General features: G+C 36.5%; 1 protein-coding gene across 1 annotated transcript in view; it reads left to right on the forward strand.

Moving 5' to 3' along the window:
- Positions 1–15,131: 15,131 nt before the first annotated feature.
- Positions 15,132–19,136, forward strand: part of COL1A2 (collagen type I alpha 2 chain) — a 32,633-nt gene continuing 28,628 nt past the window's right edge. Inside the window, exons 1-7 of the mRNA XM_053714059.1 lie at positions 15,132–15,189; positions 16,568–16,651; positions 16,976–17,032; positions 17,947–17,991; positions 18,184–18,237; positions 18,337–18,390; positions 18,941–18,994. Of these exons, the coding sequence (XP_053570034.1) occupies positions 17,953–17,991; positions 18,184–18,237; positions 18,337–18,390; positions 18,941–18,994 (201 nt within the window). The 5' untranslated portion in view covers positions 15,132–15,189; positions 16,568–16,651; positions 16,976–17,032; positions 17,947–17,952. The remainder of the gene's footprint in view (positions 15,190–16,567; positions 16,652–16,975; positions 17,033–17,946; positions 17,992–18,183; positions 18,238–18,336; positions 18,391–18,940; positions 18,995–19,136) is intronic.

Consider the following 19,136-nt stretch of genomic DNA (forward strand, 5'->3'; position numbering starts at 1 on the left):
CATGGTATTTGGCCTACTAACAAAAACATCTACAATTATATTTGACATTAATGCTACTTAACACAATGCAATTCATGATATGAGGTGGAATAGTGCAATACTAACATGTCTCAGAGTAACACAGGCCACAAGCCACATGTAGAGTTTTCAGTAAATGGACACTATAGCCATCACACTATTTTTAGCTCAATAAAGCAGGATCTGTGCCTACATCAGGCTAAAGTAAATTGTGTGACCATAGTGTCACTTAAAGAACACATTTTTCCATCATTGACATGTACACATAACTACTGTATGAAACACATACCTGTATACTGCGCATATTAAAATCCCTCATAGCACAAATCACAATGTGCACATGCATGTTATAGAGTTTGACATGAGAATCACGAGTATACAAACAGGCATGCCACCACCACCACCACCACCACCACCACCACCAGTCTTCAGGCAACCACATGAACAGTATGCTCCCAGGCATGAGCAGGGTTGGATGGCTTCAGTTGAGGACCCGGGAGTGATGCCACCACCATTGCCATATGACCCCTGGAAAGATTCCTGGCCAAATGAATATTCTTCTTTTGGCTTTGAGGGGGAGCCAAGACAGCCACAAAGGGTCCATGTATTTAACCCCCCCCCCCCCCATCACAATCTCAGGGCAGTCATGGCTTTTACCCACAGACTATGTCATAAGAAGTGCCAACTGGGCAGGCTGAGTGGTCACACACTGGTCATCAGTGGGACTATCAATCAACCCTGAGAGCTCCACCATCCTCATCACTTGGGTGAGATCCACCATCCTCATCACTTGGGAGAGCTCCACCATCCTCATCACTTGGGAAAGCTCCACCATCCTCATCACTTGGGAGATCTCCACCATCTGCAGATGAAAATATAGCTGAAAGTACTCAAGCAGATGCAGCTGAACCTGTCCCACCAGAACCAGCAGATGCAGCTGAACCTGTCCCACCAGAACCAGCAGATGCAGCTGAACCTGTCCCACCAGAACCAGCAGATGCAGCTGAATCTGTCCCACCAGAACCAGCAGATGCAGCTGAACCTGTCTCACCAGAACCAGCAGATGCAGCTGAACCTGTCCTACCAGAACCAGCAGATGCAGCTGAACCTACACCTCAAGCAACTAGAAGCCCTGCTGCTCAAGAGCCTATGGATGCATTGTATTCTCCCCTGGGTGAGGAATACATTGAACTCCAGTGGAGGCTCATAACAAGCTCAGAGAGCAGACAAAGAGGCCAAGAGAAGTTCCACAGGAGCCAAGAGAGGTTCTTCAGGAGCCAAGAGAGGTTCTTCAGGAGCCAAGAGAGGTTACACAAACGTAGCATAGAGCTGCAGAGGGACATGGCAGCATCATTAAGTGGAAGTGTTCAAAACCAGTCACAGATGATGTGAATTCTGTCTGATATGCAGATGCAGATGGACAATAGATAGCGAGAACAAAATTAACTCTTGGGTGTGTTGGTTGAGCACTTTACACACCAGCAGGACACTGCCTCCAGCCTATCATCTGTGGCCAGCACACCAGCAGAAACATCAGAATCTTCTCAAACCAGGAGAACAAGGAAATCCACTACAGTCACCTCAGCTCCCTCATCCAAGAAGCCTAAAAAGAAATAAATATTCTTATAGCTCACTATAAATCTTGTCCTCTGTTATTTACCATATAATTGTCATCCACATCCATGTGAGGTGTGTTTTAGTACAGTAATATTGTTAAAACATATAATAAGACCTGTGTGGAAATGGCCAAAAAAAGGTAATATTATCATGTTTATGACATATTCATGTTCTATAAACCACATCACATAGTTGTGTATGAAGGGTACATATAGTAATATTCACTTATAAGATGTAAATGAAGGTTTCTCACATACAATATAAATTGACACATGGGTATATAAATAAATAATAATCGCCTAGATTTAGAGTTCTGCGTTAGCCGTCCAAACCAGAGTTAAGGGCTCCTAACGCTGGTTTTTAATGCCCGCTGGTATTTAGAGTCAGTCATGAAAGGGTCTAACGCTCACTTTCCAGCCGCAACTTTTCCATACCGCAGATCCCCTTACGTCAATTGCGTATCCTATCTTTTCAATGGGATCTTTCTAACGCTGGTATTTAGAGTCTTGGCTGAAGTGAGCGTTAAAACTCTAACGACAAGACTCCAGCCGCAGAAAAAAGTCAGGAGTTAAGAGCTTTATGGGCTAACGCCGGTTCATAAAGCTCTTAACTACTGTGCTCTAAAGTACACTAACACCCATAAACTACCTATGTACCCCTAAACCGTGGTCCCCCCACAACGCTGCTACTCTAATAAAAAATGTAACCCCTAATCTGACGACCGCACACCGCCGCAACCTACATTATATTGATTCAATCAGCCAATCAGATTTTTCCTACCTTAATTCAAGGGACGCGATCTTGGATGACGTCACTTAAAGGAACCTTCATTCGTCGGGAGTTGCCAGAAGAAGAGGATGGATCCGCGTCTGCTGCTTCAAGATGGTCCCGCTCCACGCCGGATGGATGAAGATAGAAGACGCCGCCTGATGAACATGTCTACCGGTACGGATGTCCTCTTCTTGCCGGATAGGATGAAGACTTCGGACCCTCTTCTGGACCTCTTCTTGCCGGATAGGATGAAGACTTAGGATCCTCTTCTGGACGGATCAGTGATACCCGGCATGGTGAAGATAAGATAGGGAGATCTTCAGGGGCTTAGTGTTTTTTAAGGGGTGTTTGGGTTAGATTAGGGGTATGTGGGTGGTGGGTTGTAATGTTGTGGGGGGGGTATTGTATGTTTTTTTTAAATACAAAAGAGCTGTTTTCTTTGGGGCATGCCCCGCAAAAGGCCCTTTTAAGGGCTGGTAAGGTAATAGAGCTGTTAACTTTTTATTTTAGAATAGGGTAGGGAATTTTTTTATTTTGGGGGGCTTTGTTATTTTTTTAGGGGGCTTAGAGTAGGTGTAATTAGTTTAAAATTCTTGTAATCTTTTTGTAATTTAGTTTAGTTGATTTAATTGTAGATAATTTTAGATAGTTTAGTTAATTAATTTATTGATAGTGTAGTGTTAGGTTTAATTGTAACTTAGGTTAGGATTTATTTTACAGGTAATTTTGTAATTATTTTAACTAGGTAACTATTAAATAGTTATTAACTATTTAATAGCTATTGTACCGAGTTAAAATAAATATAAAGTTGCCTGTAAAATAAATATAAATGCTAAAATAGCTACAATATAATTATTCGTTATATTGTAGCTATATTAGGGTTTATTTTACAGGTAAGTATTTAGCTTTAAATAGGATTAATTTATTTAATAAGATTTATTTTATTTTGTTAGATTTAAATTAAATTTAACTTAGGGGGGTGTTAGTGTTAGGGTTAGACTTAGCTTTAGGGGTTAATACATTTATTAGAGTAGCGGCGAGTTCCAGTTGGCAGATTAGGGGTTAATACTTGAGGTTAGGTGTCGGCGATGTTAGAGAGGGCAGATTAGGGGTTAATACTATTTATTATAGGGTTTTTGAGGTGGGAGTGAGGCGGTTTAGGGGTTAATACATTTATTATAGTTACGGCGAGGTCCGGTCGGCAGATTTGGGGTTAATAAGTGTAGTTAGGTACTGGCGACATTGGGGGGGGGCAGATTAGGGGTTAATAAATATATTAAACATCGGCGATGTTAGGGGCAGCAGATTAGAGGTACATAGCTATAATGTAGGTTGCGGCGGTGTACGGAGCGGCAGATTAGGGGTTAATAATAAAATGAAGGTGTCAGCGATAGCGGGGGTGGCAGATTAGGGGTTAATAAGTGTAAGGTTAGGGGTGTTTAGACTCGGGGTACATGTTAGGGTGTTAGGTGCAGACTTAGGAAGTGTTTCCCCATAGGAAACAATGGGGCTGCGTTAGGAGCTGAACGCTGCTTTTTTGCAGGTGTTAGGTTTTTTTTTCAGCTCAAACTGCCCCATTGTTTCCTATGGGGATATCGTGCACGAGCACATTTTTTAAGCTGGCTGCGTCCGTAAACCACTCTGGTATTTAGAGTTGAAGTGGCGGTAAATTATGCTCTACGCTCCCTTTTTGGAGCCTAACGCAGCCCTTCAGAGAACTCTAAATACCAGCGTTGTTTAAAAGGTGCAGGGGGGAAAAAACACGCGTAGCTAACGCACCCCTTCTAACGCAAAACTCTAAATCTAGGTGAATGTACTTACAGAAGGTGTGAACATAAGGTATAAACATCCATTTTCATTCTTCTTAATGATAGTCAATAAATCATAGTAACCTAAACATGAATTAAACAAATGAGACATTTTCAGTAATTAGGGTGGTTAAGGGAAGGGGGGGTGGGATGTAGTAGTTTCACTTACATGCAGTGAAAATACGCAGTATGTAATTCTATGACCAGCTGCAGCAACAACAGCAGCAGGGGCAGCACCAGGAACAGGGACAGCAGCGTGAGGAGCAGGACAGCAGCAGCAGGAGCAGGGACGGCTACAGCCCCATGACCAGGGACCTCAGCAGCAACTAGAGCATTAGCAGGTATATCCTGAACAACAGGGGCTTGTAGGGCTTCCAGCACCCCTTATGCCCCACGATGCTGTCTCTCTATGTAAAGCAGGGGAAACATGGTGGCTAATGAGGGTGTGCATTGCAAGGTGTTTTAAGGCTTCCGGTTCAGAGGTTGTGCTGTTTGTGATTGGTTTGACACACTTGCAGGGGCAGGAATAATAAATGCTTAAAAGAGGTTTAACTGTTTGTGATTTGCAGCTGATATGTATGTGATTACGCATGCGTTTGTTAGGCCTTCTGGGAGTTACGTTGCTTTTTTAGTCAGTTCAACGGTTGCTGCGCCTGCAATACGTGGCGAGATGAGAATGGAGTTGATTTTCTGAATTCTGTGCGCGTAAGTCCTTACGCTGTATATTGGATACCAAATTGCGTGTCTTTTCTATGTTAGTCTATGGGTAAAAAAAATATGTCCGAAGGGTGAAATATACGCGCGTAACTTGTATGCTACGCCGTATATGTAATACCAAAATCAGGTAAAATCTGGCGGCAGAGAATTTTGCGGGCGACGCTGCATATGTAATGGAGCCCGTAATCTAGCCTTAAGTTTTTTTAAGAGCATTTCTCTCAAAAACATTCAAGTTAGTTTGTTTCAGTTTTGTCATTTAATTTTTTGCACAGATCCATTAGTTCCCTCTCGTATACTATTGTTGCCAATTGAGCCTTTTAACATTAACATTAACGCAGACGCAAGTATCCTGTATTTATCAGATTCCCGGTCTGGAAACCTTTAAACTTACCATACAGGCCGCATACCATACCTCATATGATTGAGATCCTATTTTGTGAGTAGGCATTACTCAGGGGGATTGTGTTATCTGTTTATTATATGTTTAATTGGAATAAAAGTTTCTACACTATGAGGAGTGTTTCTGTGCTCTTGTTTTCCTAGATATCATTTGATACTGTGTGTGTATATATATATATATATATATATATATATATATATATGTGTGTGTGTGTGTGTGTGTGTGTGTAATGCTTTATTTTAATGTTTAAATGTGCTTTGTGATACTTTCACTCTGGTCCTAGAAGGACATGAAACACAATTTTTTTCTTTTATGATTCAGACAGAGATTGTGATTTTAAATAACTTTCCATATTACTTGTATTATCTAAATTGTTTTGTTCTCTTGGTTTCCTCGGCTGAAAAAGATACCTAGGTAGGTTCAGGAGATGCTGATGTGTGGCTGAACATATATGCCTCATGTTTTTGATTAACTATCGCCTAGATTTAGAGTTCTGCGTTAGCCGTCAAAACCAGCGTTAGGGGCTCCTAACGCTGGTTTTTACTGCCCGCTGGTATTTAGAGTCAGTCATGAAAGGGTCTAACGCTCACTTTCCAGCCGCGACTTTTCCATACCGCAGATCCCCCTACGCCAATTGCGTATCCTATATTTTCAATGGGATCTTTCTAACTCTGGTATTTAGAGTCTTGGCTGAAGTGAGCGTTAGAAATCTAACGACAAGACTCCAGCCGCAGAGAAAAGCCAGGAGTTAAGAGCTTTCTGGGCTAACGCCGGTTCATAAAGCTCTGAACTACTGTGCTCTAAAGTACACTAACACCCATAAACTACCTATGTACCCCTAAACCGAGGCCCCCCCACATCGCCGCCACTCTATTAAATTTTTTTAACCCCTAATCTGCCGACCGCACACCGCCGCCACCTACATTATCCCTACGTACCCCTAATCTGCTGCCCCAAACACCGCCGACACCTACATAATATTTATTAACCCCTAATCTGCCCCCCCCAACGTCGCCGCTACCTACCTACAATTATTAACCCCTAATCTGCCGACCGGACCTCGCCGCTACTCTAATAAATGTATTAACCCCTAAAGCTAAGTCTAACCCTATAATTTAAATCTAACGAAATAAAATAAATCTTATTAAATAAATTAATCCTATTTAAAGCTAAATACTTACCTGTAAAATAAACCCTAATATAGCTACAATATAAATAATAATTATATTGTAGCTATTTTAGGATTAATATTTATTTTACAGACAACTTTGTATTTATTTTAACCAGGTACAATAGCTATTAAATAGTTAATAACTATTTAATAGTTACCTAGTTAAAATAATTACAAAATTACCTGTAAAATAAATTCTAACCTGTTACAATTAAACCTAACACTACACTATCAATAAATTAATTAAATAAACTACCTACAATTACCTACAATTATATCAACTAAACTAAATTACAAAAAAAAAACCTCTAAATTACAAAAAAGAAAAAAAGATTACAAGAATTTTAAACTAATTACACCTACTCTAAGCCCCCTAAAAAAATAACAAAGCCCCCCAAAATAAAAAAATGCCCTACCCTATTCTAAAATAAAAATTGTAAAGCTCTTTTACCTTACCAGCCCTTAAAAGGGCCTTTTGCGTGGCATGCCCCAAAGAATTCTGCTCTTTTGCCTGTAAAAAAAAACATACAATACCCCCCTTAACATTACAACCCACCACCCACATACCCCTAATCTAACCCAAACCCCCTTAAATAAACCTAGCACTAAGCCCTTGAAGATCTCCCTACCTTGTCTTCACCACGCCGGGTATCACCGATCCGTCCAGAAGAGGGTCCGAAGTCTTCATTGTATCCGGCAAGAAGAGCTCCTCCAGAGGGTCCAAAGTCTTCCTCCTATCCGGGCAGAAGAGGAGATCCGGACCGGCAGACATCTTCATCCAAGCGGCATCTTCTATCTTCTTCCATCTGACGCGGAGCGGGTCCATCTTCAAGCAGCCGACGCGGAGCCATCCTTCTTCACCGACAGACTAACGACGAATGAAGGTTCCTTTAAGGGACGTCATCCAAGATGGCATCCCCCGAATTCCGATTGGCTGATAGGATTCTATCAGCCAATCGGAATTAAGGTAGGAAAAATCTGATTGGCTGATTGAATCAGACAATCAGATTCAAGTTCAATCCGATTGGCTGATCCAATCAGCCAATCAGATTGAGCTCGCATTCTATTGGCTGTTCCGATCAGGCAGATTAGGGGTTAATAATTGTAGGTAGGTGGCGGCGATGTTGGGGGCGGCAGATTAGGGGTTAATAAATATAATATAGGGGTCGGCGGTGTTAGAGGCAGCAGATTAGGAGTACATAGGGATAACGTAGGTTGCAGCGGTGTACGGAGCGGCAGATTAGGTGTTAAAAAAAATATGCAGGGGTCAGCGATAGCGGGGGTGGCAGATTAGGGGTTAATAAGTGTAAGGTTAGGGGTGTTTAGACTCGGGGTTCATGTTAGGGTAGAGAAAATAAGAAAATCTGTTATATTATTTCATTAAAGAATTTAAAAGTGTAATTATTTAGTGCTTTGATAGATGATAGATAGATAGATAGATAGATAGATAGATAGATAGATAATAAATTGATTATAGATAACGTGGATATTATAGATATTATTAGTCCAGCACTGGTGGACTAGTAGAAATTGTGATAGATAGAAAGATAGATAAATATATTGATAAATCAATGAGATATAAATTATATATTGCTGCATTTAGATAGATGATAGATACTAATGCAATTACATAAATAATAGATTGATTATTGATAGATTATAGATGGATAGATAGATAGATAGATAGATAGATAGATAGACAGATAGAGATAGATAGATAGATAGATAGATAGATAGAGAGATGGAGAGATAGAAAGATAGAGATAGATAGATATAGATAGATAGATAGATAGATAGATAGATAGATAGATAGAGAGAGAGAGAGATGGAGAGATAGATACAGATAGACAGACAGACAGACAGACAGACAGAGAGATAGATAGATAAATAGATAGATAGATAGATAGATAGATAGATAGATAGATGGAGAGATAGATAGATAGATACAGATAGACAGACAGACAGAGAGATAGATAGATAAATAGATAGATAGATAGATAGATAGATAGAGAGATGGAGAGATAGATAGAAAGATACAGATAGACAGACAGACAGAGAGATAGATAAATAGATAGATAGATAGATAGATAGATAGATAGATAGATAGATAGAGAGAGAGAGAGAGAGAGAGAGAGAGAGAGAGAGATGGAGAGATAGATACAGATAGACAGACAGACAGACAGACAGACAGAGAGATAGATAGATAGATAGATAGATAGATAGATAGATAGATAGATAGATAGATAGAGAGATGGAGAGATAGATAGAAAGATACAGATAGACAGACAGACAGACAGAGAGATAGATAGATAGATAGATAGATAGATATAGATAGATAGATAGATAGATAGATATAGATAGATAGATAGATAGATAGATAGACAGATAGAGATAGATAGATAGACAGATAGAGATAGATAGATAGATAGATAGAGATAGATAGATAGACAGATAGAGATAGATAGATAGATAGATAGATATAGATAGATAGATAGACAGATAGAGATAGATAGATAGATAGATAGATAGATATAGATAGATAGATAGATATAGATAGATAGATAGACAGATAGAGATAGATAGATAGATAGATAGATATAGATAGATAGATAGATAGACAGATAGAGATAGATAGATAGACAGATAGAGATAGATAGATAGACAGATATAGATAGATAGATAGACAGATAGAGATAGATAGATAGATAGATAGATAGATAGATAGATAGATAGATAGATAGAGATGGAGAGATAGATAGATACAGATAGACAGACAGACAGATAGATAGATAGATAGATAAATAGATAGTTAGATATATTCAGCACTAAATTGAACATTTACTGTTTTCTCTGTATATAGTTGTCATTAGATATCACTGACTACAAGTACAGCCTAGCAGTGTAACTTTTTTTCATTATTGCCATCTCATCAGCAGCCACGTCTTCTCAGCTTTGTTTCTTTTTTTTGTGTGCAGATTCTTGGGGGTGAAGAATGGGACGTGTTACTGCAAGTTGCCTGTCTGGACAGGAATGCCTGTGACAGAACTTTAAGAATAGTTATAGCTAGAGGGAGACTTAATCTCACAAGTATTCGTGGTCTCACTTCTCAGCCCTCCCTCCCTATTAAGGGAGTGATGATTTGGGTGGATGCCTGCACAACCTGTACTTAAGAGCACAAAGCAAGTTCAAAGTGTGCACATGGGCTAAAAAAAAAGTTCCTTTACTTTCTGTAAATCTTGTTCCAGCAGTTACAAGGTTAACCACTCACAGATTTGGCCATAGATCCTTTAAATATTTTAATAAGGAAATTATGTCTGCCACATTTATTTTGCATTGCATTTTATTTTTTTAATGGAAAATATCACACAGCTGTAAAAGCAGGATGGGGGTTGCTAAGCCATTTAAAAGTGCTGCACTATCTTTCATTATAGAAACACATGTTTCAGATCAAGTCTGGAGAAAAAGTTAGAGGAGAGAAATAAAAATGCAAACCAAATGAAGTTTACATGTTTAATATGATATGGCATCAAAAGAGTTAATTGTTTCCCTATTAGCATCAAGACTTTATATATCTGCAGACATCTTTAAATGCAGTTTATCCCAAGAGCTTTTACAGAAATAACAAAATAACATGAACATATTCATTATACCTCAAAATCAAGTTGATGTTTTTAATAAGTTTCACAAGTTTTTAAGTTAATGGTTAAATACTTGTATGGTATATTAAAATAAAAAAGATTTAAATGATGTGTTTGCTAGCAGAATGAGTAGCTAGATCCATACCTGTAGTTGCATTAGTTAAAACAATTGTAATTATCATTACCATTATCAAATATTTCTAAAGGACAGTGCATTCTGTAATGCTGCTCCACTGATAAAAGATGGAACAAAAAACATAGCAATCCAAATGTGAAATAAATTATTCCTCTATAGGTTTAGGAGTGACTGTAAAGGGATATACAGGGGTGATTTATAGTTACAGTAGTTACATTTCACTGAATTTATGTAAATTGGGAAGTAATAAATTGGAGCAAATGAATAGATTAGGAACAAAAGATGTCCCATGGCAGGTGGGTGTCCTGGTACAGTTGGCATTTAGGATCACCGTGCAGTACTTGGACAGCTCCAGCTTTGAGACCTCAGGCTAATGCCCTCACTGCCACCTTAGGGTCACCATCAATCACAGCAGCAGGTTCGCAGAGGAGCAAAACCATCCTACAAATAAAATAATATCCCCCCAAAAAAGTCAGATCCTTTTTTAAAGACTTAACTGTCCACGTCCACAAAAAGAATGGAACTAATTTAACAACAGTGCATTCGTCATCAAACCTTTTGTTGCCAAAAGTGGTGAAGGCTGGAGATAAGGAGCACGTGACTACAGAGTCTGGCTGTGGGATGGATCAGAATGGGGCAGCTCAGTTCTACCATTGGTTTGGAGACTCAAGATGACAGCTGCAGAGGGAACCTCCTGTCATATAAATGGGACTGACCAGGCTTTATTATTTTAGCATCAAGGAGGCAGGCAGGTTTCTGCTAAGTTTGGAGTAACGCAATTAAAGACTGCATGCCCTGCACACCATAGGTAATATCTTCACGGGCTCTTATACACAAGGAGTCTGCATGTCTAAACATTAGTCATGCTCAGCTTTGTGGATACACGGACTGTGTTGCTGCTTGCAGTAACTGTATACCTAGCATCATGTCAATGTAAGTGCATTCACTTTATCTTTTTAGCTCAGCTAATTGGGTGTGTTTGGGATGCTCACTAACAAGCATGTTACCTTAACTCTAGTTTTGCATGTATAGGACTATGTATTAGTATTATGTTATAGGTTTTGCGTCTGTACTAGCGCTAGCAGATGTCTTTTGTCTTTAATAGAAATGGCAGGGGGGGACTAACTCTAATGTGAGTTGCTAAATCATTTAGAGTTTATATTAGTGAAAACTACAATAAAGCTTTATTTGGACTCATTATTTGGATGTCGGTCTTTAAGTTATTCGTGATAATTGAGTGATGTAGAAAACAAAAGTTTTTGCACATCTGGAAGTTAAGGGCGTTGTACTTGCATTGTTTCTGCTGTGTACAATCGCGGGGCGCCCTCTTGTGGTGTCTACGTGCAATAGCTGAGGACCTAAGCAAACAGAGATACTAGAAGAGATGCAAAATGATACACAGAAAACAGTATATAAATAACGATATTTGTGTTAAAACGAAATATTGGTAACATAAAACGTTTATTTTCTAACATTATTTTGTAGAAAAGTAGGGAGCTTGTATTTTGTTACACGAGTTGTAAATCTAAATTAATTTATTTTTACAAACTTTTCTTTGATGAAAATTCTATTTGGTAAAATCATTTCTTTTTTATTAACATATTTTGAAGAAACGCACAGAAAATACAGTCAAATGCATTTTATATATATTTTCTTAGTTGCTGAAACGATTAAAAACCTGAAATACATTTGTAATCAATATCGATTACAAAACTGTTTAGTATGTCACTTTACTTGTAAAACATTAACACATTTTATATATTTGGCAACTGAGCAAGCAATGTATTCTGTCCACTCTGGTACTGAAACAGTTAACCAACATTACTTGCCTTTATCCCCACGTTATTGCCCTGGGCTGTTTAGCATCCTTAAAAGTACTGACTCCTTCACTAAAGAATGTTTAGCAGCCAGACATTAGTTAAATGGTCATTTGCTCCCTCTGGTGGCTGAATTAGGAATTAAATATCTACAGATTGCTTTGTAAGTCTGATTATTTGTATAACAGTTCATTATTTTCCTAATATGCATTCATTTTATATAAAAAAAGATAACAAACTAATTGTTAAGGGCCTTAGTAAGAGCACCTGCTTTGTGGGACTGGGAAATGCTTTGAAGTGCATGTCATAAGTTGTCTTTTATATTTTAATTTAGCAACATAGTTTGACAGTATTAATACTTTTGTGTATACTTCTTATCACATCTATATAGTGAGAATTAGCTATTAACAACATAAAGAGCTAGGGAATGTTATCAGTATAGTTATTGCTCCACGCTTTTTCACAATGTATGTTTTTATAATGATTGAGTAAAAACACATACCTATTATATTTAACATTTGACCATCAATGAAGGCTGCATCACATTTACATGTTAAGTAAAAACTGCCTGCATTTGTCCCTGGCAGCTAAATGGTTAAATACATCTATATTCCATGTCACTAAGAGTTGTTGGTGTCAATTAAACTTCCCATAATATAAAAACAAAATCCAAATTTGTTTTTGATTGTAAACTGGCAACCAAATTCTAATAGAATGTGTCAGAAAACATAAATTAGTATAAATAATCTAGGACAAATGTAGTTGTAATACAATTTTATTAGATCTATTAAACCTATTTAATGCATTTCATTTAATTGCATTTTCTTTCTTTTTCTCCAATTCATCTCTGCAACAGATGAGGTCAGTATATTTGCATGTTTTTCAATAAGTCAATTTGCTAATTGTGAAACATTTTAGTCATTTATTTATTCCTTATTCAAGATTATTGTACTGCAATAAATGGCCAGTAGATACATACAGTGAACCCAACCATACTGTAATATTTATATGCTCAGGTAGAAACAGGGGACAGTTTATTTTGGTTAAAGGCCATTTCTTTCACATATTTTTACCTCAAGAAGCCTAGACTACTACATATATAGATGACATCAGTATTGCTAACAGTCTTGGTATATTGCACTTGAGGGGGGCATTTACATATTTATATACTAACATTTATAGCAGCAGTGTAGTTGTTGAGCCTTTAGTTAAAGACCTTTAACTAAAGAATATTGCCCACCTATTTGTGAATGAACTAGCAAATAGTTTAGAACCCTGATCTGCATTGTTGCCTTACTGATCCCCATAATGATATACTCTATAGGCTAATCTAATGGTAGGGACATTATAACCTGCTTCATTGGGTATGATATGGATTTGTTATTCCAAGCCTAAGCCCACCCAGACTTCCTGTGTGGGATGGCTTAGCAGTGGTCTTCCTTCATATATTGGCAACATGGCACACATTTAGAAGTCTGATGGAGATTGGGCTAAAATGTCACAAGCATTGGATTTGTACCTTTGGAATATTAGTGAAATTTGGACCCTTGAAAGCTTCAGCGATATTATGGATATATCCAGGTGTGGATAATTATCATATTTCATTCAGTGGATTAATATTTGAAGCAGAACTGAAGACCATTAATTTCATGTGATTCTATTTGGGGTTATTTTCAGTTTTATGTTATCAATAAGGAATAATTACCACAATATTTTTGGAGTGTTGTATTTCTATTGCCAAATGTAAAGAAACAAATATATCTGCAAATATAAGATGTAGTATAATTAGTTAAAAATGTCTTCAATCAGCAATAGCACATGAACTAATGTGTTTTCTTGTGAGATTGCTAACATTTGTTTTATTTTCTTGTTCTCTTTTCCTAGATTCGTAAGGTAAGCTATAACTGTATTTATGGTTTTATTCTAGTATATACGCCTATAAAAATATTATTATATGACATATTTTTGTATAGTGCATCACAACATAGCAGATACATTGATTTGAAAAGATACCACATGAATTAAAGGGACATAAAACCCATAATTTATATTTCATGATTCAGAAAGAGAATACAGTTTTAAAAAAAACCTTTCCAATTTACTTCAATTATCTAATTTGCTTAATTTTCTTGGTATTCTTAGTTGAAGTAGGAACATTGTATTACTGGGAGCTAGTTATCACATTGGGTGAGCCAATAACATGAGGCATATATGTGCAGTCACCAATCAGCAGCTCCTGAGCCTACCTAGGTATCCTTTTAAAAAAAAAGGATATCAAGAGAACAAAACAAATTAGATAATAGAAGTAAATCGGAAAGTTGTTTAAAATCACATGCTCTATCTGAATCATTAAATAAAACAAATTGTTTTTCATGTCCCTTTAAAAATGGGAGATGTTTAAAGTATTCTTTGCTAGCTTTCAAGGAATGTTGTTGCCTATGGTGTTTGGCTAATGTTTCTAGTTAAGAGCAGCTCAAGTTTACAAGTATGGCCTAGGGCATATTCACCCTAATTCTGTCAGATGAGACCCACAGGTATATTTGCCCTATCTTGCCTCTATTTTAATTACAGTTAGTGAATTTTTCGCTATTTATTTAAGTTATTAGCTTGTGTGTTACCGAGTGAATGCTCTGTTTCTCATTCCATTAAAAATATACTGTTGAGTAGCTCTCATTTCCATACTTATCTGCTGTATTTTTTTTAAATCACCACAACATATCCTGGTGTGAAATTTAGCTTATTGCATTATTCTAAGCAATATTTGAAATGATTTGTAGGAAGTTTGCTTTGCATTTGCTTCTATGTTGTTAGACTATATATATTTTAAGCCATTGGACACGATAGACAGGGCTGTGGTGTTTTGTCAATGGGTTGCAGCAGTCTCTAGCAGCCAAGAGGTTAATTGTTGAATAGGTTAACATTGTATTGTTTTTTAAAAAAATAAAATGTATCTTATTTTAAAGACAAGGTTTGAATGTTTCAATTGTTATATAATTATTAGTAAAGTAATAGTGTGTGTGATGACGTTTGCGCTGTTAGTAAGCATGTCTGTTTCAACAGGGCCCAACAGGAGACAAAGGCCCACAGGGAGAGAGGGTAAGGAAACCTTCAGATTATATTTCCTATATCAAGGCTTGATAATGATGACTTATTGCACCTGTCATTCATTATCTTGTTACATTATATAAACAAAAGGTTACACTGTGAAGTTTAAATTTGTATATATATATATTCATTTTCACATGTTGATGATAAGGAATGCTAACAGAAAATGTTTCCATAGCTATTAAATGTTTTCAATATAATTACAGCTGTTTTGGTCATTGTGGTTTAAAATATGCTATTATCAAATAAACAGGAAAGTGATTTTTATATTTTATTACAAATATTGTATAAGCAGAGGGATTGTGTTGCAGATTTGTGTTCAATCAATCATTTGAGTACTTTTCAAGATTTAGCAGACTTAATGAAATGAGAAAAATATGTATATTTTACTCCTGCATTCCAACACTTAATATCTATAGTAAACTATTTTTCACATTTTTTTGATATTTTACCAGAAGAAATCATGCGTTTATCTTCTTCACATGTTTAAGCTAAAGAAAACAAATGCATATCCAAGTGGCATTTAAATATGTATATATATATATATATATATATATATATATATATATATATATATATATATATATGTAAAAGAGTTGTTTGAACACGAGTATCAACCAAAATAAGAAATATCCAGAAAATTGTGACAGATTCATCTTGGATGTAATGTCTTGATAAAGGCTCTACAGAGAGCTGAAACATCAACATGTTTATATGAAGATTGCTTTTGATAATTTAATAAATTTGTGTTAAAATTTAAGTCCTGAGAGTGCCCTCATCTTGTGGAACAATAAATAAATATTGGGTCTTGTTAAAGCACCCAGGCACAAGAACATAAGAGAGGAGTGAGTACATGGCTAGCTATATATATTTCCCTCTGTATCTGTTAGATAGATAGATATAAGATATATATATAGATAGATAGATAGATAGATAGATAGATAGATAGATATACTTGTATATGTTTTTAAGAAGAAATGCATTTACAAGTGTAATAGAATTATTTAGAGGCCTACATTCACAAAGAATGAAAAAGGCCTAGCCAGTTGGAAACCTCCTCTCTCCAATTAATTTCATTTTATGGAGCATATCTATTAGTGAATAGACACCACAGAAAAAAAACATTAAGAGACATTTTTAGTACTGGGGATTCATTCTCACCTTGAAATAATTTATATTACAGTCTTTGTAAGACTATATTTTTATTAGATTAATATTTAGTGAAAATAACAAAATTATATGCATTCCATATTAGTAGTGCACCTGCACACGATGGATAATTTATACATGCCCATACAATAAACTGATTTAGTCTTGTATGACATTATGGAAGAATATAAAACTAATTAAATATTTATGACATTTTCAGGGCCTTCCAGGAATACCAGGCAGAGACGGTGAAGATGGACTCCCAGGATTACCCGGGCCTCCCGGCCCCCCTGGTCTTGGCGGAGTAAGGATTAATATTTTTCTGAGTACTAGAAATAGATTGGGGCCTTGGTGGCATTACTTAAATAAATGTGTACACAATCCTTTGTTCTTCTGAGTTAAACTATAGTGCCGCATACCATTTTATCATTATGGAATAGTATATAGGGTTAGGGCATAGTGTGAGAAAAGGGGATTCATAGAAATAAATGTACCAGGAATCTTAAATTACCTGAGCCTTTGTGCAAGGCTCAGTGGGATAGGATAACATTTTTTAATTCTGCAATTAATTGAGATGTTAATTCAAAACATCAAAATATGCTAAAATGTTCATATATCTGTCCCTTAGAACTTTGCTGCTCAGTATGATCCATCCAAATCTGGTGGCGGTGAAGCTGGACCACAGGTGAGTAGAGTGAATATTATATAGCACTAATTTGTAGAGCAAAATACATGCACAAAATAGATCAATTCAGAATAAGAATGAATGAATTCATGAGTTCTAGCATCACATTCTTTTATATGTACACATTCAGGTCTTCTTACCGTAAAATAACCAAGAGTCACTTGGCCTTTAGCAGAATTTATGGCATGGCACTTCTACACTTTTCCCCTCAATTGCCAAAACCTTTCAGACTCTATATAGAAACAAAAAAATACACATACAAATGCATACAAATATGTATATATGCATATATGTCTATATATGCATGAAAATGAATAAAGGCCAAAAAAGCTCTGCCTCCGCCAGAAGCTGTGGGCCTAGCAGTAACCACACCCCAGGTAGCTTTGCCTATGTATAAACTAATCCATGTAAATATGTCTGTAAAATGTCACCACACTGTTTTAGGCTCAGTCCTAATGACAATAAGCGAGATGCTTTACAGTGTCAACACAGATAACAACACTGTTATCAGCACTAGTTCACAACTTCTCATCTCAATTTTAATTTCAAATTTCTATACAGATTTAAACATATTGTAAACTTTATATAATTAAACTTGTTTATGTTGATTAAAGCTACTAGAGCTACTTATTTATATTAACAAATATATTATCAGTGCAATAAGTATTAAGTTATACAAGGAAGATTTTAGTTAATATTGTTAACCCCAATTTATTTTAAAGAAGCTAGTTAGCCTTTGTTGCTGTGAAGAGATGAATAACTTTCATAAACTGATTAACACAGTTTTCATGTACATGTAACATTTCTATTTAGCTTCCAATATAGAAAGCTATTCTTCCAGTGCATAAACCTTACTAAGGGATCTTTGCCAGTTCAACAGTAATATTAACTAGGGTGCTAATTTTATGTTCTAGGGTATAATGGGACCAAGAGGACCCCCAGGACCACCCGGATCCCCTGTAAGTATAGTGTGTTATTTGGAAATTACACTAACCTATATTTATTAAGCATTGTTGAGCTTTAGGATTTTATTAACTAATGTCCAATGAATAGTAGTTACATCTTTATAAGAATAGTGTTTTTGTGTAGATCCACTATTCAACGCTCATGTAGTTGATTGATGGTTTGTTTTTTTCAATATCTTTTTTTAGGGCCCTCAAGGATTCCAAGGATTGCCTGGTGAACCTGGTGAACCCGGTCAAACTGTAAGTCCCTGTAACATGTATTCCACTATAATTAAGAATTTCACAAATCCACTAAATGTTTTTAATATTAAATGTTTTGTTTTATTTTCTGTGTTGTAGGGTCCTTTAGGTTCTAGAGGTCCAGTCGGTGCAGCTGGAAAACCTGGTGAAGATGTAAGTATGGTCAACTTTACGTTGATTCTTCATGTTTCGATGCTAAGATCTAAGTATTTTATACATAGCTACATGCTATGTAAGATACACCCTGTTGTTGTACTTTGCTAAATGCCTAGAAAAAAAGGAGTAACGAGGGATGGAAATATAGAGAGCTAGGTAGCGTATAAACACAAATATGAAAATGTAAGTGCAAAGAAAGATGGGAGAAGAGGGACAGGAAGTTGTTTGTGAAGGAGGGAAGGGGATGACTGGTAGCAGAAGTAAACACTATATTCCTACTGCTTGAGGCTGAGCCTTGTAACTTGAGAAATATAGCCTTGGCCTACATACATTTCAATTGAATTCCTCGATATGTCCTCTAAAATAAATGAGATATAATTAAATAGCTACTATAGCTAGCTGCCCCTGCATTGTTTTCGGGATTGCGCCTCCTTTTTTACAGTATTGTTAAATACAGTTAGCTTGAGCAATGGCTGCGCTAGGTTTCAATGCATCTCACAGGTCTGTGGCTTATTTATATTTATGTATATGTTTTAATTACATTTAGGGTCACCCTGGCAAATCTGGAAGACCTGGTGAGAGAGGACCTGTTGGACCTCAGGTGAGTGTTGTTTTTATTACAATAGGTAAAACAAATAACAGTTTCAGATTATGTAAACACTTGAGATTATTTATATTACCCCATTTTATAAGGGTATTTTTGCATGTAAAGTAATAACTTAGTATTCCATACAGATTGCACA

This window comes from Bombina bombina, chromosome 5 (genome assembly GCF_027579735.1).
Source record: "Bombina bombina isolate aBomBom1 chromosome 5, aBomBom1.pri, whole genome shotgun sequence".
Lineage (NCBI taxonomy): Eukaryota > Metazoa > Chordata > Amphibia > Anura > Bombinatoridae > Bombina > Bombina bombina.